Genomic DNA, 24,172 nt, shown 5'->3' on the forward strand with positions numbered 1-24,172 from the left:
AACACATTTTGGTATAAAAAACTTATACTCTTATAAGTGGATGTAAAAAACTTCTACCTTTAATTATGTGGTATTTTAAAAAAAATTCCCCCTAAAAATACTAATAACTCACTATTATATAAATAAATAGGGTACATATCACGTATACATTAAATTATGTTATCATACCTTGATATGTATGTGTTTAAAAATTCAGTATGATAGCTAAATTTCTTAAAAATTATAATAAAACCTTTAAATTAAAGAATTAATAACTTGGGACCTGAGAAATTTTATCGATAAATTAATAATGTATTAATATATCAATAAATTAATAACTTTTTTAATTTATAGAGTGTTTTCTCTTTATTTCAGAAATTATAATTTTAAATCAAACTGTAATGTGTAAAAACAAATGAGAGATATTATTTAAATTAAATAAATGTATGTATCTGTCAAGTCAATGTGGCTGATACTACGAGAAATCCTAATGATGATCAAGTTGAAGATGATTCAACAATAAATTCATATTGTAAAAAATGACCATAGCATTCATAAATGTAATATTTTAATAATTATTAATTTATAATGTTCACGGAACCTATATATTCATGAAGGAGTTCTCTAAAAAAATATTACTCCACTATTATTGATGATCTTTTTAATTGATCCAAGTTGAGACTAGAGACATTTATTAAATATAAAGTTTATTAATTTATTGAATATTATTTTAAAGAGGTTTTACTATGATTATAAAGTTAAATAGACCAAATGCTACTTAAAAAATTAAATATAACAGATATTAAATTAATATTTTTTGCTTTTATCAAATACACGTCAGCATACATACTTTCTACTAGTATCATAAAATCTTTTAAAAGAGGAATATATGATATCAATAAAAAATGAAAATAAAAATATCAATCACATGAAGAGAACTGTGAGATATAAATTAAACGAGTCGATGTTACTCTAATTAACACTAAGATGACAACACTATCACTATATAAAAGAGGCAACATTCATTAACAAAAAATGAAGAAGTAAAAATAAGCGTCAATCGGTAATTGCCAAGGATGGACGGAGGGCAATAATGGATGAGTCGAGCCTAGGATTTAAGATTTTAATTCTATATTTATAATTCTGCGTAGTCAGATCATTTGTAAATATAGTTATAAATATAAATTAATATAATATTTTTTTTGCATAAAAAATTCAATAATAATAATATAAAAATAATACTCAATTCGTTCCATTATTAATGTCTCAATTATTATATTCAGACGTTCCACTAGTAATTTCTCATACTTTTTTTAAAAAATTAAATGGAACTTTATATATTACTAATAGGGATATTGGCATCAAAATACATAACCTTTGAGCATTTTCTCGTTTTTCCCCCCAGCTTTCAAAGTTGTAAAATAATACACAAACTTTGAAATTTGTCTCAAATTGCCCCTTTCCATGTTTTGAATATTTAAAATTAACCCCTTTCAAATGACTTTTTATAGATTTACCCCAAAAACCATAGATATAATTTGTTTAACCCACGCTCCCTAAAATGGTATCAAAGCGGGTTTTAATTGAGGAATTATATTATATTTAATTTTTTTTATGATATTACCTATGGGATTAACCTATGTGGGAGGAGACTCCATTAGAATTGAAATGGATCCAGACGAATGTGCGAGATGTCTTGTATACAGGATATCTTTCCAAATCTTGGAAAGAGAGGCTAGTCACCTAATGGGTGAATTACGATGGTGTTGGAGAGCACTTATGCTCAATATTACCGAAGACGAGGAGACTGTTCGTGAGATCATTACGAACATCCAGGGGCATCTTGATGCCTTATTAGAAAATGCCGAAGCTAAATCGGCAAACCGACGAGCCAGGGATAACCTCCATCAACAATATCATACTTGATGGAACCAAAGGACAAGGCGGGAGTAGCTTATCCAAGCTACCACAAGATCGAGCCAAACTCTTCCGACAACGTCAACTTGCGGGAGATTCAAAGAACGGTGGAATATTACGGCGTCAAGTTGTACGAGCTACCGATGGAAATAAGCAGAATATCACTCAGACAAGAGGAAATTCTAACCCTCTTGAGTGATATCCAGAAAAGAGTGGAGGACATCGAAAGGTGAAAACCATGTTCCGGGAAAATTCGGAATAAATGGTCCAAAGACCCGACGTATCCACTACCCCTTGATTCAGCACCCAAGGAGCTGAAACCGGAGGACATAATTCGAATCATGAAAGGCAAATGAAGAGCCTTGATCGAATCGGATTAGATGATCTACAGGAGTTAGCAGAATCTTTTGCTAACCTCAACATGGTTGATCTAAAGATGAACCAACGAGAAGAGGTGCCCAAAACTGAGCACCAAGAAGGAGAGTCGTCAAAGAGGGGTGGGGCTTCAGAAGATTCGAGCCATTACCAACGAACCAGACGATGCCGGCCACAAATGCGGGATACTCCTGTGGGAAAGGCCACACTAGAACCAATCCATCCATACGGATTGATTCTCAACCTCGATGAAGCCAGTTTCAAAGATTGGGAAGGACTCATCGATGAATGGGCTTCAGCAATGAAGATTGTGATTGCCACGATAGAATATGACAAAGAAGAATTTGTCAAAATCTTTGAGGCAAGTTTTGCAGGCATGGCAAAACAATTCTGGGATAGAGCCGACATCAAGGGAAAGAATGATTTGTTCAGCCACACATCAGCTGCTGAAATCCTTGAGTTGGCCACCAAGCAGATTAAAATCCATTTTCTAGGAATGGGTTTTTTCGAGGGATCCGCAGAGGAGAAGCAAAAGAAATATCATCAGGCACTTTACAATCTAAGATTGGTGGTGCTAGAGCCAAAAGCTCTCGATGAATTTCTGCGCCTATACACCCTATATGTCCATATGGGGGTAGTTGATGATCGGACCGCCAAGGACCTCTTTTTCACAAAATTTCCAAGTCCATGGAGAGAGATGCTCATCAACGAGTACGTTTCACCAGGAGAATATCCACTTGACAGCGCGTCAAGAAGGATGTCATATGTTCACAAGAAGTTGTCCGAATGGTGCCAGAAGGCGGCGGACCAGAGGAATCTCAAGAGATTGAGGAGACTCAACAAGAAATCTCCATTGATGTGCGACAACATTGATCTTCCAACAGATATTGGTGCTGAGTTGCTGTATCAACGGAAGAGTAGAAAGAAACATAGGTACCAACCCTATGAAAGAAAGTCCAGAAGGAGTTCTTGGAAGCCGAGAACGATGTGGACTAGACAGAAGGCACGCTCCTACAAATCAGGCCAACGGAGCGGACCATCAAGGAACCGATTCTCATCCCAAAAGAGAATCCCGACGAGAAAAACTTTCAGGCGCACACAAGCCAAGTCAAATGAAAGTTTCAAAGATTGCAATTGCTGGACGTGCGGTATATATGAACAAGAAGAAGCCTTTAGTTCTGAAGATTCGGAGATGACTGATGGATCAACCGGAGACGAGTCAGACTAAAGAGGAACACGAGGTCTACCACACACAGAAGGAGGATCAGAGTGGATTTACTAGTCATTTTCTGATTCCACAAGAAGAGGTGGTGAAGAAGCTCGTGAAAAAACTCAAGAAGGAAACCGATGAGGTACAAACATACCAAGGGTTTTCTAATGGGAGATTGAATCAAGTCTTACATAGCTTGATTCCATTCAAAAGGAAGCATCATGTCTATTTTGGCGTTACAAGTCAAGAATTGGCGCTTCCAATTGAGATTACAAGCAATCAGGTGGAAATCCAACTGGTTCCAGCCGAAGACATACGGCGGGATCTTAAGAGAATGAAGCCAGAAGTCGCGAATACGATGAAATGGATTCATATTGGAGCAATTCAGTTGGTGATTAAATCTTCCCTTTTCCCAGGGACAGATCAACCAATTGATGTTGCACTCTGCGACAAAAGGATAAGAGATGCCAGAGAATCAGTTCTTGGAGCTTTTCGGGCAATCTCTATGCCAAGAAGATTATAACCGAGTTCTACCCATAAATCGCTTATAATCTACAGGATTCATCTTTCAGCCGAGCCCTGACACTTTATCAGGACTACAAGAAGAAGGAGCTCATGACGGGAGGAAATAGGCCATACTCGCTGACTTATCAAGTCTCGTATGCCTTATCGAATTCCCATCACACGGAGTTATTTCTGGGAAAAGAATTTATCGAGATTCCAGAAATATTCAAAGAGGTAGCCAAGGCAGTCAATCCAAACCGAGTAGAGATTCCTCAGATCAGAGAAATCGACATCGACGTAGAAGACAAGCAGGTGCTTAGCCATACCCAGAGTCTCAGACTGGGAGCACCAAGGTTATCATTCCAAGGAAATAGGCTAACTTCAGGGCCTATAACAAGGAGTCTCTCTCAATCTTATGAGAGAAAGGCGATTCAGGAAACACCAGTTCCGGACATAAGAGTCAAGCTCAAATGTCCCGAAGGATGGAGAAAGGTTTCCACAAGATTTGATACAACTAACAGGGAAAACAAGTTTCCTTGTAGTTCGTTGTATTATTTGGCGAATCCAGGAGGCAACCGATACATCGGAACTCTGGAGGTTGGAGGCTTTGAAATCCAGGCCGAAGGCCAAGCCGGACAAGAAGCGGACGTCCTGATTTTAGGACGAGATTTCCTTGATAAATATCAGTCATGGTCATGGAAATCAGGAGGAATGGAGATCACAATAGGACGCCAAAGATTGATGATCCAATGACAAGTCCATTCTCGATATACATCTCGGTAGGGATGTTATACGAGAAATTCAAAGCAGAATATTTTGCTGCTTATGTGGATTCAGGAGCAGGAATCTGTACAGCAAAACGAGGAGTCTTTCAATAGAAGTTGAAGAAGAAGTGCCTCGAATTACAGGAAGGGATTTCTCCAAAAAGATTTTGCTCCTATCAAAAGGAGTAAAACAGACAGAAATATTGATTGGAGGAGCAGGTCAGACACCTTGGTACAAGGTTAAGACTCCACCAATATATTTCCATGATACCGGAGCAGATATATTATTCGGGAATAATTTTCTGCAAACATTCAAGCGGTACACGCAGGACAATGAGGCCAGAAGGCTGGTGTTTACAACTATTTGTGACCACAAGATTATTGTGCAAAGGCTTGAAGGAGCTTTTAATCGTTCGATGCCATTAAAATTTCGCAGCAAGCGTGGTGATGATGGCAGACTCCGACGACCACAAATGAAGGATCAACGGAGATTCGGAGAAGTTTTGCTCAAATGCAGAACTGAGGGATTCTCAGATCTCTCCGAGAAAGAAATTCAAATCCTCAAAGTCTCCTTAATATCACATAAGGATATTAAGGAAGAAGAACAGGTGTCCATTGCCGACGTCAAAAGAAGGATTCAGAAGTGTTACCATGAGAATCATTTGGCATGGTGGGACAAGAACCAGCTCAAAGCTACCTTGAAGGTTAAAACTGGAAAGGAGCATGAGTTCGTAAGATTCAGACCTATCCTGATGAACACTCAAGATCAACAGGATATGAGGAGTATAATCAAGGAACACCTTGATTTGAAGCTGATTGAACCAGGGAAGTCTCCTTATAGCAGTCCTGGATTTCTGGTAAGAAATCATGGGGAGATCAAGCGAGGAAAGCCAAGACTGGTCATTAATTACAAAGGGATTAATGATATTCTTGAGTTTGACGGATATTTCATCCCAAGTAGAGAACACCTTATCAACTGCATCAGAAGTGCAAAGGTATTCTCAAAGTTCGATTGCAAATCAGGATTTTACCAGATTCGCATGGAGGAAGGGAGTAAGAAGTTCACAGCCTTCTCAACTCCACAAGGACATTATGTCTGGAATGTCATGCCAATGGGGTTAGCCAACGCACCTCAGATATTCCAAAGGAAGATGGATAATCTCTTCAAGGATTATTCTTCGTTTATGTTTGTTTATATTGATAACATTCTTATTGCATCAAAGAACATTCATGAACATGTCAGGCATCTGGAGATCTTTGCGGATGTTTGCCAACAAGAAGGACTGGTGCTGTCTGAAAAGAAGGCAGTCATGGCCACCCAGAAGATGGAGTTTCTGGGGATTGAGATCGATGAAACTGGAATTATTCTACAAGATCATATTGTAGAAAAAGTCCAGAATTTCCCGGAGGATCTCAAAGAGAAAAAGCAGCTCCAAAGCTTTCTCGGAGTCGTTAACTTTGCAGGAATGTTTATCAAAAATCTTGCAGAGCACCGGAAAGTCTTCAGTCCTTTACTGAAGAAAGATGTCTCATTCATTTGGAAAGAGGAGCATCGAGAGGGTATGAAAAAGCTAAAAGAGATTTGCAAAAATCTCCCAAAACTTTCAATACCACAAGACGAGGACGATCTGGTCCTCTACACCGACGCGAGTGATTTCTGGTGGGCAGCTGTGCTCACAAATATCACCCCTTATGGAGAAGAACCTTGCAGATACTGTAGCGGTCTTTTCTCCGACAACGAGGCTGTGCGATGGCACATTAACGAGAAAGAATTTTATGCAGTCAGAAAGACGTTCAAAAAATGGCCGCTATTCTTACTTGCTAAGAAATTCGTTTTGAAAGTTGATAACACTAATGTTAAAGCTTTCTTAACAAAAAAGATAGAATCTAAACCTGAAAATGCTAGATTGCTTAGATGGCAAGCAGAATGACAATATTATGATTATGATATTGTCATCTTGAAATCTGATCAAAATGTTCTTGCAGATTTCTTAACAAGGGATGGAGCCAACTGAGGTTGACTCTATCATGGAGAACCAGAGGCAGCTCCTGGACAACCTGGAGATGCTACAACAAGAATGGCAAGAGTGCTTACTCCATGCCAAACAAGCGGGAAGGATACAAATGGATGATGAATCCAAAGTAACCAACCGTATACGAGAATGTATCAAGAAGATGTTAAATCTTAATGATGCAACCCACAAGCCGCTCCTGCGCGGGATCATGGCTCCCATGATCAAAGCAGGTCTTACCGTACAGGCCGGATTACCTGTAGCAGGGGATTCAAATACCCCTAGCACAAGTTCTGAGGCTAAGGTGTCAAAACCGGATCCTCAAGAAAAAGATGTTGCTAAGGTTTCACTACCCGAACCAACATGTCAACCCTCCACCTCTGGGTAAAAAAGGGAGAGATCAGTCTTAGGCCGCTGACAGGTAAATCTAAGATTGATACTAACATTATTGAAATTTCTCCTATTTGGCAGATGTACCAATCCAGGTGGGAGAAACTCAATACCAGAAAGGGACTCAATCCGAATTATTGCCGGGTTGATATCAAAGGAAAATATCCTCGTGGTTGGATGACCACCGGAGCCAATCCACAGGAGGTAAAAGAATGGTATGAATTTGGGGCGTTAGCCTCAGTTTATACTATCTCGCCAGCATTCAACGAAATCAAGGGTCTACCAAGGTGGATCCAAGAGACGGTCTATGATGCTTGGTCGAATAACCAGTCCCTTAACCGGGGAGACGTCCTGGAGCTATATTTTCTCAGCGCAGCTCCAGAACCAGCAGGCAAAGGGAATCACGAAGCCTTCCATTTCATTAAGCTTCGAAGACCCGACACGGAGGCCTTAAACAGAATTAAGGCACCAGATCACGAGATCTCCATCGTCACTACTTTTACAGAGGATCAAATCTCCACAAGACGTGCTTGGGGACTATGGGTCTGTCTCACAGAGATGGACAAAGTAAAGTATCAATTCAAGTTCTCTCATAATGCAGGACTTGGATCTTTCTTGTTAAACTCTATGACAGGAAAAACTACAAGTTTCGCAGAGAAGGCCTTCGAAGAAAAAAGACAAACTCTATGGCGAAACAAGGTGGCAGGAAGCAAAGAAACCCGCCACAAGTTCTGCAACATGGCTCATTTAGGCCATTGGGTAGATCATATCTGCGCAGAGTGTCCTACGCAGAAGGAACCGGAGTTCGGCAAAGGCTTTTTTCCAAAGCCTAACAAGAAGAAGTTCCGGTCCGACGAGTATGAGGAGCACAAGACTCCACATGGACGAGCATCTCGGGCACAAAAAAAGTAAGATGCCCGACAAAGAAAAGGGAGTCATGTGACTCAGGACAAGAAGGCCACCCACTAAAAAAGAAACGACAAAAGTGGGTGGAAGGTTTGGCGAATCAACTACCCACTAGCAAAAGTGGGTAACTCTACAGGAAATCCACTCATCAAAAGAAGACAAAGGATGGTGGAAAAGTTGCAGGCTGACCTTTCACCATATAATGGAGCATGGGACCAGGAAAGCACCACTCACCGAAAGCAGAAGACAAAGCTGAGTGGGAGATAAAGTAGCTGGACCTCACCAACCATTATCACAAAAGGATAAAGGAAGGTTCAACTCCATGTGAAGGCACTAACTAGTGTCGGCAATCATGGCCGACAAAAGAAGGTGGCTGTCACCATCCAAGCTAGCTGGCCACGAGGAAGGAATCTCATGCCAACTACCCAGCAATTATAGAGGGTCTCAAACCTCTATATAAACCCAAGCTCTGGAGAGAAGAGATCATCGAAAATTCACACAACTCTTTCACACACCACACTCTCTCTCTAGAAGATTATCTTTGTATTTTATTTTGTTTTCAAAGTTTTTTCGTTTTTAGTTCTTTTAATTTATGTATACAAGGATTAGCTACCATGAGTAGCTAAACAAGTTAGTCTCCTCCCTGGGGGAATATTTTATGAAATAAATTAAGTATTTTATAATTCCTCTTTTAACACTTCGTTTTACCCAACTTTCCGGTTTAGTAAAGTTTTTTCTTTCATTTTTCAACAAAGTATTCCACGTCGAAACACAGTGAATGAGGAAGGTTGCAACCATCTCTTGCGAGTGCGTGGTTGGACAAAGCCTGGAAGGCGGAAGGTCTGTAAAACGCAACAAGGACTGACTCCTGAAGGTGACCATTCGGCGAAAGGTATAATGTTGAATTATGCTTAGATTAATCTTGAAGTGTTACGGAAGCATGTTGGGCCATTTGCTTTGTATTTTGTAATAACAAAAGATATCTATTTTATTTGGGGTCATTCTGTGCATGTTGGATTTTGGAGGGGTTGATTTCTAATAATGAGAAAATTGATTGGGGAAGTTTGCTACAATCGAAAGAGTTGATGTATTATTTCGCAAAAATTGAAAACCTAGGGGAAAAATGAGAATTTGTTCAAAGGTTGTGTATTTTCTTACCAATTACCCTTACTAATAATGAGTAGTGCTCACATTATACATTAACTCATTTAAAATAATTCTTAAATACTTTCCACCAACTCATTTATACACTAACTACAATCTTCTTACCGAAAAGTAGCGGGACATTACTAATTACTAATGAGACAAAAAGAGTAATACGGTTTGCGGAATCAAATCTTACATCATAGTTTAAAATATATGATTTGATTTATATATATATATATAGGGGCGCGCTCCAGTGAGACCCCCTATTTTTCGTGTAACATGAGTACAATGAATAAGACATATATATATATATATATATATATATAGGGGGCCGCTCCAATGAGACCCCCTAATTTTAGTGAGATCTAGGGCGCGATCTGGTTCGTTTATTTCATCAATCCTATGGCTGATATTGTATCTGGAGGATGATTTTTTTTTCGCAGGGTTCGAATCCTGGAGGGAGCAGAATATTTTAAATTTTGTTATTCATCATTATATACTGCAATGTTCATCAGTATATACGGCCTTGTTCATCAGTATATATGTCTTATTCATTACGAATTTTTTAAATTTTATTTTTCATCAGTATATGCATCTTGTTCATTAGATATACGTTTTGTTCATTAGTATTATATGTTTTATTCATTGTACTCATGTTACACGAAAAATGGGGGGTCTCACTGGAGCGCGCCCCTATATATATATATAGGAATGGGATCATATAGATCTCAATGCTTATAATAGATCCCTAGATCCAAATCTTGACCACACATTTATGACATGTGGCGCATCAAGATGGTGACACATGGCAAGGATTCCAAGGCAAAATCTGGAGAGGTAAAATTGGAATGTAATTTTCGGATTTAATAATTAAAAAAAATATATATTTTTTTAGATTTTCTCAAAATAGATATATTTTAGATGCATATAGTTTCACACAAAGATGCATAAAGTTTTCACATGAAATGCATAACTTAGAACAGAAAAATGCATTTAATTTTTCCAGTTTTGGTATTTTCACCACCCCACCCCATACCACCCCCCAACCCTCCCCATTACCACCCCCCAAAAATAGGCATATTTCACATGCATATAAAATCAAACAAAAATGCATAAAGTTTTCACATAAAAATGCATTAAATTATACAAAAAATGCATTTCATTTTAATAAATCTGGTAGTTTCGCCACCCTGCCCCTGCCCCCCCCCCCCCACCCCCAATTTTTTTTTTTCAAAAACTGATTTTCTGATTGCTGGCCCACCCCCACCCCCCCCCCCCCCCAAAAAAAAAAATTATTTTTTTATTTTTTTAAAAACTGATTTTCAAAAAAAAATTTGGGGGGTGGGGTGGGGGGGTGAGGGGTGGGTAGGTGGGGGGTCAGTGGTCAGAAAATCAGTTTTTGAGAAAATAAAAAATAAAAAAAATAAAAAAAAAATTTGTGGGGGGGGTGGGGGGTAGGGGTGGGTCAGTGGTCAGAAAATCAGTTTTTTAAAAAATAAAAAAATAAAAAAAAAATTTGGGGGGTGGGGGGGGTAGGGGGGTGGGTGGGGTGGGGTTCTGGGGTGGGGTGGGGTTCAGGGGTGTGGGGGGTGGGGTTGGGGTGGGGTGAAATCTTATGCATTTTTATATGAAACTTTATGCATTTTTATATGAAAGTTCATGCATTCTCGTATGAAACTTTATGCATCTAAAATATACCTATTTTGAGAAAATCTAATTTTTTTTTTTTTCGAAAATTACATTCCAATTTTACCCCTCTCTAGATTTTGCCTTGAAATGTCTTGCCACGTGTCACCATCTTGATACGCCACATGTCATAAATGTGTGGTCTAGGTTTGGATCTACGGATCTATTATAAGCATAGGGATCCACCGGAACCCAACCCTATATATATATATATATAAATCAAATCATATATTTTAAACTATAAACCAAATCAAACAAAATTAAATCAAACCGCACAAATGCGATTTGGTCTAATTATAGCCCTTTCAATCCGATATAAATCAAACAAGTAATCTTAAATCATTGAAAAAAAATTCAAATAGTTTAGAAAATAGAATATCTCAGAATTTCTAATCCATTTTAATAAGAGTAGATTGAGCTATACTATTGTTGAATGTTTGGAACAGTAAAGGAGGCCTAATAATTTAGCAAATCATTAACCCTTGCATTATCTTTTCTGGAAAGAAACTTCATGCAAACAGGAGGCTTAACGCCGCCCAAAGCTAGCAAAGAACTGGGCAACGTCCAAATCCCATCCCCGCAGATCAATCCAGAAGCTACTGCAGGCGCAAATGCATCAGCCTTCGCCTTGTCCATCCTCTCCCACAACAACAGAATCAAGCTCCCAACACACATATCAATGGCGAAATACCCCCCAAGATAGAACGGAATCGCCATCGCCATAGGCAGAGGAATGAACCTCGCCCAATTTGGCCCCGCCGCATCTCTTATCCCGTTAATAGCCAACGCCGCAGCAAAAAACACACAACACAGAGTCAAACAGTGTTTCGGCAGAGACGAAACTCCATCAACGCCCAAGATCGCCATGTTCCGCAGCATGAGAGCATAAGGTGCGGGATATGGCGAAGTGTGGAGTCCCAGATCGGGAAAGGCCTTGTAGAAGAGCCAGAACACGCAGGGCGAGACGACGCAGCCCATGGCAGTACCGATCATCTGGCTCACGAACATGGACCGTGGAGATGCAAGGGTCATGTACCCGGTCTTGAAGTCCTGCGAGAGGTCTGAGGCAGTCGACACGATGTTCATCATCACCCCGCACGCAGCCAGCCCTGCCAGAACGCCTCCGTGGGCAGCTCCAGCCCACGCACCAATCACAAATATTCCCAGCTTTCCATAAGTGGAAGCCAATGACCAATCAGTGAGACCGCATCCATAGGCGTTGCAGAAGGCCAGTGCGGGTGCGAATATGTATATAACCACAATGTGGTACCATTTTAGAGGGTGAAAGATGTGAGGAAGAGTAGCGGAGGAGATTGCTGCAATGGTGATGTAGCCGGCAACGGCAACCCAAGTAGGAATTTGGTCCTTGAGAAAAAGTTGGGTTCTACGCTGATCATCGTAGGACAAAGCAAGTGTTGGAGGAGAGGACTTCGTCTTGCCACCACCTACAAGGATAGGGCCCGCGTTTCTGTCGCAGAGCTGGCGGGACAACCCAAATAAGGTGCGGCCGAGGACCTTACAGAAGTTGTAGAGGCCATCGCCAAGAATCATGGCTATAGATATGAAGATCTGGAGGAGGATATATAACTGTGATGAAACTAGAAAAACAGCAGCATTTGATGACGTTTAATATCAAATACGAGAAATTACCTTGTAACCTAGCAAGCCTTTAAGGCTGCTGGATGGAAGTTGAGCAGAGTACCAGTCGCCCTCCCTCTTCTCTATCAGTGGCCACATTATGCCCCATGATAGGACTGCGCCTAGTAGCAGTGATACGTTGATGAGATAGGGACATATCATGCCTACGCCAACATATGTTGCAGAGAAATCAAAGTAGAACCTGATGAAGTGACAGAGAGAGGAGAAGGGATGCATGAATGCATAAATTTATAAACTAAATATATAAGCTAAATATAAGCAACTCTCCATATGTATCAACTATATGAGCATGGACAGAGAAGATATATAACATCATATACAGAATCATATGAGGCCACTCACTTGTACTCATAGGCTTTAAGGCCAAATGTAGGAAAATTCCCGAATCCACAAGCATCGGTGGCAGTGAAAAACCATTGGAAGAAACCCCACAAGAAGCTGAAAGAGAAGAACTTCCCCAAGGTTCTAACTTGTTTCCTAGAACGAACAAGCAAGAATATGTTGTGAGATCCATTATCATAAACTTCCCAACGGCTGCAGCCAATAAGAGTAACCAAGACTCACGTAGCCAGCTCGGCTCCCTGAGGAGTGTGAAAGCTATTGATCAAATGAGCAGTTGCAGTGCCACTTGGATAAATCAGTTTAAAATCGATGATCATTATCTGAAACAGTAACAAAACTATAATAGGTCCCATATATGTCTTGTTAAAATGGAACAAAAACAAAAAAAATGGCAGTAACTTTGTTCATACCATTCTTTCCCTGCAAAGTTGATTTAAGAAATAGATACAACCAAAGAGAAGAAACAATGAATGCATGATCAAAGAGATAAATAGGCTATACATACTTATCATCCTAAAAGTACAACTTCAGCAGTCAATCTAGCTGTGTAGTGAATGTGTGTATTCTGATGCATGCCAAACATGAAGACAAAAGATCGACAACTTTGATAAAAACTAAAACGTGGTACGACTGCATACCTTCCGGAGGGGAACAACAGAGAAGAGTCCCAAAAAGCTGACGACGAAGAGGAAACCAATCATCCATGACAATGCAGGATCCTTAATATTCTGAGGGTCATTAGCTTCAGTAGATTGCTTCGCCACAACTTGGCTCATACCGAAAAGGTAACTTCCAAAGCCTCCTGTCATTGACTACAAGTCAATGCTCAGAGAGAAGGTCTAGATATTTCATAAGTTTCCTAGTGCAAGTGAAGAAATATCACATGCTGACACTTTAAACAATTTAAACAAACTAATTTCTTCATTAATTTGCTTATTCAACCCAAATAAATTAAGGTGCTACCAAGAATCTCGCTTTATAGGAAGAGTCTTATCACCATTTACCAGTTCATATTTATGAAAACTGGTGTTTGTAACTTGTGATGAAACAAATGAAAAGGAAGTCCAAAATCAAACTCAATATAATGAATAAAAAGATATACATCAAGTGGAGCAGAATATCATTAACGATGCCCTCATCACATATTTCTTCCTCATTGATCACGAGCCTAGGACTAACATCAATTTTCAACAAAATCAATTATAATCAGGTAAATTTGAATTCAAAAACTCACCAAAATGCCATAAATGGGTTAAAATTGCCAGATTAATTAAATGGATTAAAAGTAAGGTGGTGTGGTGCACACTGTAAAAAAATGACCTAACAATGCCATAGATGAACTACAGAGAGAGAGAGAGAGAGAATCATGTACTGACCGCTGAAGGCGATGCCGGAGCTGGCGACGACACATGTCTGGATAACAGTATTCTCCTGCCTAGTAAAGGGCTGCTTGAGAAATCCAGATTTCTGGAGAAACTTGGTCCATGTCTTGACGAAGAAGAAACCCAGCAGGCCAGCAGAGACATTGAGGGACGGGATGATCCCAGACGTCAGATTCAACTTCATCACAATGAATGTGAACAAAATGCTCAACACAAAGCTCACGAATAAGGCCCTCACAGTCAGCTGCTTCTGCCACGGCGGCACCTCTTTGCTCTCAAAAATCTTCTCCACCGACTCATCAGCGCCTCCACCGTTTTCACCTTCTATCGCCGCCTCCATAATCCTCCCTTCGTCGTCTCCGTCGGTTTCCTCAGTGACGCGGGACGATCGATCCATGGCTTTTGGACTGCTTTTCTTCAAGTTTTTGCGCGGTTTATACACAAGAGGTGGTGGGGTGGCGTGTTGTGTGTGCTGATTTTTTTTCTTATCGAGGAGTATTAAATTTTCTATTACATTTTTGTATTTATAGTTGAAAATTTTACCATAATATCAAAGCAAATTATAGAAATATATATCATAAATTGGTAATGCAGTATTAAATATAATATGAAAATAGGGGATTGCTTCGACGAAATTAGTGGGTAGTCAACAATCTGTTAATATTAGAGATTGTAAATGGGGAAATCTTATAGTAATGCGCAATTGATTTTGAATATATTTTTGTGGATATTTATCTATTTTGTTATTATGTATTAGTGTTATACTAATATTAGAGTTGACACAGAATTTTTTTACAGGATTTTAGAAATTAATACTAGGATGTAAATAGGTTAAAAAATTATCTCATCTAAATATAAGGATTTTAGAAATTAATACTAGGATGTAAATAGGTTAAAAAATTATCTCATCTAAATATATCGTAAAATGGGTTTGATTGTTTTCTTTAATCGTAGATTAAAGTGGAAGCAACGGATACCATAGTTGAAATGGGGCATGTCCCATTTTCAAACATCGTCCACTTAAAAATCAGCGTAAAATCGCCTAAAAATAAAATAAAATTCAACTGGTATATGGCATGTATGATTTAATTAATAATTAAACCAATATGGTGAATCTCTAATTGATAGAGAAATAAAAGATTGAAGTTGCTAATTAAGACGGGACGCTCTGCATTATCACAACAGGCAAAGAAGAATATATTATTATTGGTGATTTGCACTGTTTAACTAGATTCAATGAATATTACTATTTGAGATCATATGAAAAATACCACTAATATTAATAGTTGGGGTACATTGATTAAATACTTGATTTGTCTCATTATTATTATACCAAAAATATTAAACACAAGAATTAAAAAGAATATATAAATTAATTAAAACCGATGATCTTCTTACATTTTGAAGGGTTATTACTCTGTCGTCCGTCCCACCAAAAATGATACAAATTTTAATAAATATGTAGTAGAGAAAGGGTCCACCATTATATAGAATAGAGAAGATTGTCATAAAATACATAAAGTTTAGACGAATTATAATTTTGCACACAACCTTTAAAATTTAAAATAAAATAGGAGTACACCAAAATTTAATATTTTATGTGCTGAGTTGGGTTTAAATCTCAACAGCAGAAATAAATAAAACGATAAAAGATACGAAGATTTACGTGGTTCGATCATGGGGATCTACATCCACGGGTGGGTTTTCGATTGTTTTCACTATATTAATTTGGAGAGTTACATTTTACATGGTGAAGGAGAAAAAATGAAAGAGAGCCCTCCAAACCGTAATAAAATGTCCTATTTATAAACATAAAAATAAATCCAAAGCACTTGGACCCATTTGTCCTAAAGCCCATTAATTCAAGTAGATGGGCTTAAGTCCTTATGACATTAGTATATATGCTATGTATCTTCGGTACTTATTTTCCTCTGACTTGCATTTTCATACCTGGCTTCTCCCCTTCTTTAGACTCGACGCAACTCTGAATTATAATGCTCGGCTCCGCTACACTTGGATTTATGGTTTTGCTTCAGATCTGCCCAACATGACTCTTAATTTTAGTTGTGTATGACTTCTTCGAGCCTTGGGTACTGGGCTTAACGTATCTTGTTTGGGTCTTTCTTTAGAAGGGCAGGAATTCCTAATTCCATCCTCATCATTATGATTTTTCCCTGATTTAAAATTCCCCTAAAAAATTGCTACTACAACCTAACACAAGAACCTCGTAACTCGTATATATAATGCATTTAATTAACTCCGCAATTCAATAATTCAATATGAAAATAAATTTTTCTCTCGTAATCAAACACTAATTCATAAGAAAATGAAATTAAATTGTAACAATTTAAAATTTAGTATATTTTATAAATATACTAATGGGTCGCCCTATTCACTGAGTGAAAAGCATGGAACACAACACACCAATCAACATGTTCTCACGCGTTGTCTGAATAATCTCTCGAATATTCTCTGATAGAAACAATTGATTATCCTCCGCACTAGTCATAACTCGAGCCGCAAATAAAGAATTTGTGTACGTGAATCTCGATGAAAAGAGTGAATGTTCCACACAAAAGACAATACCAAACACGACCGCCATAACTTCAACAAGACTCTCATTTGCGAACGACTGTGTGGGTTTTGCCATGGCTGCCACAACCTCCCCACGATGATTCCTGACAATAACACCCACCCCAAAAGCATCGGCCTCTCTGTTATAAAGTGCATCAAAGTTGAGCCAATATCACCCTGACTTAGGTTTTGCCATCTGATAGAACCCCACAAACTGTGATGGCGTAAATATACATGCTCTTGATCATCATGCAAGCTACTGTTATTACCGGGTACACGATCAAGATATTACAAAATAATATTTTGAGATAATACAACTCAAAATAATTGAAAAATATTACAACGAAATAATTTGAGAAATTACAACTCAAATAATTTGATACAACTGAAATACACTGTATAAATAAATTATACGTATAAACAAAGTCGAGTCGAGATGAATCTCTTCCCGCAAGAAGATTATCGCCCCGGTAGTGCTCTTCGGTTTGGCGTATCTTCCCCAAAGGTAAAACGACTACGTCTCGTCGGATGTAGCACCACAATCCGGCGAGCTCCGGCGAACTAAATAGGATCAAGAACTGAGCACAAATGTTTGCAGAGAGTGTTGTATGTAAATGGCAGAATGCAGGATTTTGTTGGTGTATCTGTTTGTATTTTCTGCATGCTCACCATAGGCCTATTTATAGGCATGTGGTGAGTATGAATTCAATTCATTGAATTCAACTCCGGTGGCTGTAAGCTGTAAACGTTGAAGAGGTGGCCGGTGGGCGCAGCCATTGAAGAAAACTTAGCTGCAAAATTGAATACGCATGCAGAAGTCGTAGCATGCGTTCTTCTGCTGCTGCTTCTTTTTTCTGCTGATGCATGCTGATGTGGGCTGGGCAGTTGGGCTTGGGAATTAAATTCTGTTGGGCCAAGAAAATAATTCTGTTGGGCCAAAAATTAAAAGCCCAATGGAGTTGGTCCAAAAAATAGTTTGGGCCCCAAACACCACCCCAAAGCACCAATTGCCAAGATCCAAGTCCTTGGCCGCGGCCCGTACCCGACCCGCCCGTCCGGCGGCGGCGGCGACGACGTCGTCCGTCCGTCCGATCGATCGATCGATCGATCGATCGTCGGCGGCGGCGCGCGTGTGTGTGTGCGCGCGAGGCTAGTACTTAGATCAAGCCCACTAGCAAGCCCACAAGTCAATTTATCTACTCCATGTGCTTTGCTATTCTTATACATGAAAAACATCTCTATGTTTTCCAATGTGGGATAACATAACATAAATGTTATTTTCCCTCTTCAACATCCAAACTTTGACATACAATATCTCACTCATCGGAAATCGGTTTTGAGACTTCAAGTATATCACGTTGATCTACTCGAGATGTAGATTAACATCCAATCATTATTTTAATTAAATAATAAATATTTAATTAAATAATAATTTCCAGATATGGCTTTAAAACCATATTTCCAACAATCCCCCACATGAGTGAGAAAACAGTATGCGAAGTATGCAAACACTTAGCTCAGTCCTCTTAAGATACAACATTGCATTTGGAAAGGTAGCTTGTGGCTTTGAACCTGCCATAGTCAATATTATCGAGTATACCGGCGGCCTAGTGGATATGATTCCTTGAACTAGTCCTCCTCGGTGTATACTGAGTCAACAATATTGACACAATATTGCTTCAATCCTTATTCGTTCTCACGTTTGTGTCCATTACTGGCCTTGGAACACCTCTTTGGATTCATAAGTGTTTCAATCGAAGCGGCCCCACTTCACACTTACATAGGTGACTCTTAACTCAAGTATCCTGCTATACTTGTCCTCTTCGAGGAGTTCTAGAGTCATTAAAAGTCAAAGACTTAACCTCACCACGTGCAGGTTTCCGAACACTCACTGTTCTACAAGGAATAGGCAATTCGAGTGTTCAACACACGGATTTTCATAGCTTAGTTGTCCCATTGAACCAAGTTCTTGGGATCCTCCAGTCATCATGGTTGGGTTGCCACTATGATTATCCTTAATTTGTGGACTTCAAACCCATTCCCCCTAACAGTTTATACATCTGATCTCGATGGATACTTTTTGTCAAAGGATCCGCTATGTTATCAATTGATCTTATATAATCAATTGAGATAACTCCACTAGTGATCAAATGTCTCACGGTATTATGACGTCGACGAATATGTCTCGACTTACCGTTATACAAATGGTTTTGTGCTCGTCCGATAGCAGCTTGACTATCACAATGAATTATCACGGACGACACAGGTTTCGACCAACATGGAATATCCTCGAGGAAATTTCTAAGCCACTCGGCTTCTTCACCAGCTTTATCCAAAGCTATGAATTCTGATTCCATGGTCGATCTAGCAATACATGTTTGCTTCTTGGATTTCCAAGACACAGCACCACCCCCCACAGTGAATACATAACCGCTTGTTGAAAACGAGTCTTTGGCATCAGATATCCAATTTGCATCACAGTACCCTTCAAGTACAGAGGGTTCCCTAGTATAATGAATCGCATAGTTTTGAGTATATTTCAAATATCTCAAAACCCTTTCAAGAGCTTTCCAATGTTCATTACTAGGGTTAGCTGTAAAGCTGCTCAACTTGTTGACCGAGCATGCTATATCGGGACGAGTGCAATTTGTTAGATACATCAGGCTCCCAATAATCTTCGCATATTCTAACGCGTCAACAGGTTCTCCCTTGTGTACACTCAAATGCACACTAGGTTCCCATGGTGTCTTAGCTATTGGCTTGTCAAAAGCGTTGAATTTCTTTAACACTTTCTCAACGTAGTGAGATTGTGTTATAGTAATACCATCAGGTCTTCTTAGAATTTTAATTCCAAGGATAACATCAGCTAAGCCCATATCTTTCATGCTAAAATTTTTACTTAGCATGCCTTTGGTTTCTTGAATCACTCGGGAATTACTTCCCATAATGAGCATGTCATCTACATAAAGACAAACAATAACATATCCGTTATTAGAATTCTTAATGTAGACACATTTATCGCACTCATTGATTCTGAATCCATTTGACAACATTACACTGTCAAATTTTAAATGCCATTGAAGCGGTGCTTGCTTCAACCCATATAAAGACCTTTGAAGTTTGCATACTTTGTGCTCTTGCCCAGGTACTACAAACCCTTCAGGTTGCTTCATATATATTTCATCTTCCAACTCGCCATACAAGAACGCAGTTTTCACATCCATTTGGTGAATCTCGAGATTGTGCAAGGCAGCAATAGCGAGAAGTATCCGAATAGATGTTAGTCTGGTCACAGGTGAATAGGTATCGAAGAAATCGTACCCTTCTTTCTGCCTGAAACCTTGAACGACAAGTCGGGCTTTGTACTTATCTATAGTACCATCAGATTTGTACTTCTTCTTTAGGATCCATTTGCATCCTAAAGCTTTACTTCCAGGTGGTAGATCCACTAACACCCAAGTATGATTCTGCATAATGGAATCAATCTCAATATCGATGGCTTCTTTCCAGAGAGCTGCATCTGAGCCAGACATAGCTTCTTTAATCGTCACCGGTTCGCCATCTAGCATCAAGACAACATAATCCGGTCCATAGACATTAGCTTTTCTAACTCGTTCCCCACGTCTCGGTTCTACATCCATAGGTTTAGACCTTGGTCTTTTCCTATTAGGTGGTACATGATTAGAACCCGTGGCATCATCTACTTGAGTAGAATTACTAGCTACTTCCATAGGTTTAGAACCTGTAGCATCACCATCAACTCCATCATTAGAGTTCGATGTACCTTTATCCTTGTTAGGATAGATATTTTCAAAGAATATAGCATTCCTTGATTCTATCGTTGTCCCAACATGTATATCAGGTATCTCCGATCTGTGCACTATAAAACGATAGGCACTGCTATTAAGTGCATGACCAATGAAGATACAATCCACCGTTTTAGGTCCTATTGTAACTTGCTTTGGTAAAGGCACTTCTACCTTGGCTAAACACCCCCACACTTTGAGGTATTTATACGAAGGTTTCCTTCCTTTCCATAGCTCATAGGGAGTTACATCTTTCCCTTTGAGTGGAATCTTGTTCAAGATATAGTTGGCCGTTAAGACAGCTTCCCCCCACATGTTCTGGGGTAATCCTGAACTAATCAACAAGGCATTCATCATCTCTTTAAGAGTTCGATTCTTGCGTTCAGCAACGCCGTTAGATTGTGGTGAATAAGGAGCCGTCGTTTGATGGATTATACCACTTTCGTTGCATAATTCAGCAAACGGAGCTACATATTCTCCACCTCTATCACTTCGAACCATCTTAATTCGACATCCAAGTTGATTCTCGGCTTCATTTTTGAAGTTTCTAAAAGCTTCAATAGCCTCATCTTTACTTTTCAATAAGTAAAGGTAACAATACTTTGTGCAATCGTCTATAAAGGTGATAAAGTACTTCTTGCCACCTCTAGTTTGCACGAACTTTAAATCACAAACATCGGTGTGAATAAGTTCCAATGGTTGAGTGCTCCTTTTTACCGATTTAAACGGTAACTTAGCCATTTTGGCTTCAACACAAACTTCACATTTTTCTTGTGAGTTGTATTCATCAACTTTTAGTAAATTCATTTTTACTAATCTCTTTATAGCATTTAGATTAACATGTCCAAGTCTACAATGCCATAAATCAGAACACTCAATCAAGTAAGCAGAAGAAGTTGATGCATCTTTATTGATTTTAGCCTTGGCAGGCTTACAAGCTCTTACACCAAGTTTGAAAAGTCCTTCGGAGGCATAGCCTTTCCCTAGGAACTTTCCCCACTTGCGTATTACAACATAGTCAGATTTGAAAAACAATTCAAAATCCTTATTCGTAAGCCTAAAGCCCGAAATTAAATTCTTTCGGACAGTTGGAACGTGTAATACGTCTTTCAATGTGATCTCCACGCCCGACGTGAGTTGAAGAATCACATCTCCCATGCCAAGGACTTTGGATGTCCGCTCGCTAGCCTCCATTATCGTTTTGTTTTCCACTTCTTTGTAGTCGTGGAACAACTCACGATTTATGCAAATATGAACGGTAGCGCCGGTGTCCACGAACCAAGCGTTCGGGTTGTCCACATGATTCACCTCGGAGATCATGGCAGCAAAGTCATCGTGGTTCCAATCGTCGAAGTCCTTCTCGACGTTGTTCACGTTGCCATTTGCTTTCTTCCGCTTTGGCTTGCGGCAATCCTTAGCCATGTGACCTTTTTTGTCACAATTATAACATACACCATCAAACTTTGATGGTTGATGTCCGCCTTGTTTCCATTTACCCTTATTATTAGGGTTAGGGCGACCACGTTTGTTGGAGGGTCCGCCTTTCTCGGTGAGATTGGCCTTTGCCTCCATCGGAGCTTTTCCCTTTTGATCACGACTTCTCACGTGATCCTCCATTTGAAGCTTGGATATTAATATCGGCACGGACATCTCCGAGCGCTCATGCTTCAAAAGGTTTTGAAATTTCCTCCAACTAGGAGGTAATTTCTCTATGATGATTGCAACGAGCAATGCATCCGCCAAGGGCATCCCTTCGGCTTGAACCTCATGTGAAAGATTTTGGAATTCTTCCACTTGGTCCATCAATGGTCGGGAGTCAACCATTTTATATTCCAACCATTTGGCGACAATATACTTGGTAGTATTTGCCTTGTCCACTTGATATTTCAGATCAAGGGCCTCCCACAATTGTTTCGCGGTTTCATGAACCTTGAAAACACGGTAGAGCCGTTCGTCCAGAGACATGAGAACGGTGTTACGGCACAAGTAGTCGCCGCGGCACCAGTTCAAATATCCGGCACGAATTTCTTTGCTAGTCTCCCCTTCCCCTTCACTCGGGGTTGGAGGTTTATCCTCCATTAAGAATCCGGCAAACCCCACGGTTGTGAGGTAGAATAGCATCTTCTCTTGCCAATATTTGAAGTTCTTGCCTGAGAACGTTGAAGGTTTCTCGGCAAGACCAATAGTTCTAGATGTTGACGATGAAGCCCCCGTTGATGCAAACGAGGAAAATATTGACGACGTGGTTGAACCGATGGTTGCAGAGGTGGTGGAGCCGTCCATATTGACGTCGGTGTGAGCCATTTCTCGAACGTGTATCAACGGCAGAGAATTAATCTTCTTGCGATTGTTATAACCGGGTACACGATCAAGATATTACAAAATAATATTTTGAGATAATACAACTCAAAATAATTGAAAAATATTACAACGAAATAATTTGAGAAATTACAACTCAAATAATTTGATACAACTGAAATACACTGTATAAATAAATTATACGTATAAACAAAGTCGAGTCGAGATGAATCTCTTCCCGCAAGAAGATTATCGCCCCGGTAGTGCTCTTCGGTTTGGCGTATCTTCCCCAAAGGTAAAACGACTACGTCTCGTCGGATGTAGCACCACAATCCGGCGAGCTCCGGCGAACTAAATAGGATCAAGAACTGAGCACAAATGTTTGCAGAGAGTGTTGTATGTAAATGGCAGAATGCAGGATTTTGTTGGTGTATCTGTTTGTATTTTCTGCATGCTATGAATTCAATTCATTGAATTCAACTCCGGTGGCTGGAAGCTGTAAACGTTGAAGAGGTGGCCGGTGGGCGCAGCCATTGAAGAAAACTTAGCTGCAAAATTGAATACGCATGCAGAAGTCGTAGCATGCGTTCTTCTGCTGCTGCTTCTTTTTTCTGCTGATGCATGCTGATGTGGGCTGGGCAGTTGGGCTTGGAAATTAAATTCTGTTGGGCCAAGAAAATAATTCTGTTGGGCCAAAAATTAAAAGCCCAATGGAGTTGGTCCAAAAAATAGTTTGGGCCCCAAACACCACCCCAAAGCACCAAGATCCAAGTCCTTGGCCGCGGCCCGTACCCGACCCGCCCGTCCGGCGGCGGCGGCGGCGACGTCGTCCGTCCGTCCGTCCGATCGTCGGCGGCGGCGCGCGTGTGTGTGTGCGCGCGAGGCTAGTACTTAGATCAAGCCCACTAGCAAGCCCACAAGTCAATCTATCTACTCCATGTGCTTTGCTATTCTTATACATGAAAAACATCTCTATGTTTTCCAATGTGGGATAACATAACATAAATGTTATTTTCCCTCTTCAACATCCAAACTTTGACATACAATATCTCACTCATCGGAAATCGGTTTTGAGACTTCAAGTATATCACGTTGATCTACTCGAGATGTAGATTAACATCCAATCATTATTTTAATTAAATAATAAATATTTAATTAAATAATAATTTCCAGATATGGCTTTAAAACCATATTTCCAACAGCTACGACTGGTGAAAATTAG

The 24,172-nt window shown here is 39.6% G+C and overlaps 1 protein-coding gene across 1 annotated transcript; it reads right to left on the reverse strand.

Moving 5' to 3' along the window:
• Positions 1-11,238: 11,238 nt before the first annotated feature.
• LOC131023749 (probable metal-nicotianamine transporter YSL7) lies at positions 11,239-14,779 on the reverse strand. The gene is made up of 6 exons (XM_057953321.1): positions 14,267-14,779; positions 13,529-13,692; positions 13,113-13,210; positions 12,891-13,025; positions 12,540-12,729; positions 11,239-12,458 (listed from the first exon to the last, which is right to left on the reverse strand). The coding sequence occupies exons 1-6, from the start codon at positions 14,667-14,669 to the stop codon at positions 11,346-11,348; spliced, it is 2,103 nt and encodes a 700-aa protein (XP_057809304.1). The 5' UTR covers positions 14,670-14,779; the 3' UTR covers positions 11,239-11,345.
• Positions 14,780-24,172: the final 9,393 nt, after the last annotated feature.

Source organism: Salvia miltiorrhiza, chromosome 4, assembly GCF_028751815.1.
Source record: "Salvia miltiorrhiza cultivar Shanhuang (shh) chromosome 4, IMPLAD_Smil_shh, whole genome shotgun sequence".
Classification (NCBI taxonomy): domain Eukaryota; kingdom Viridiplantae; phylum Streptophyta; class Magnoliopsida; order Lamiales; family Lamiaceae; genus Salvia; species Salvia miltiorrhiza.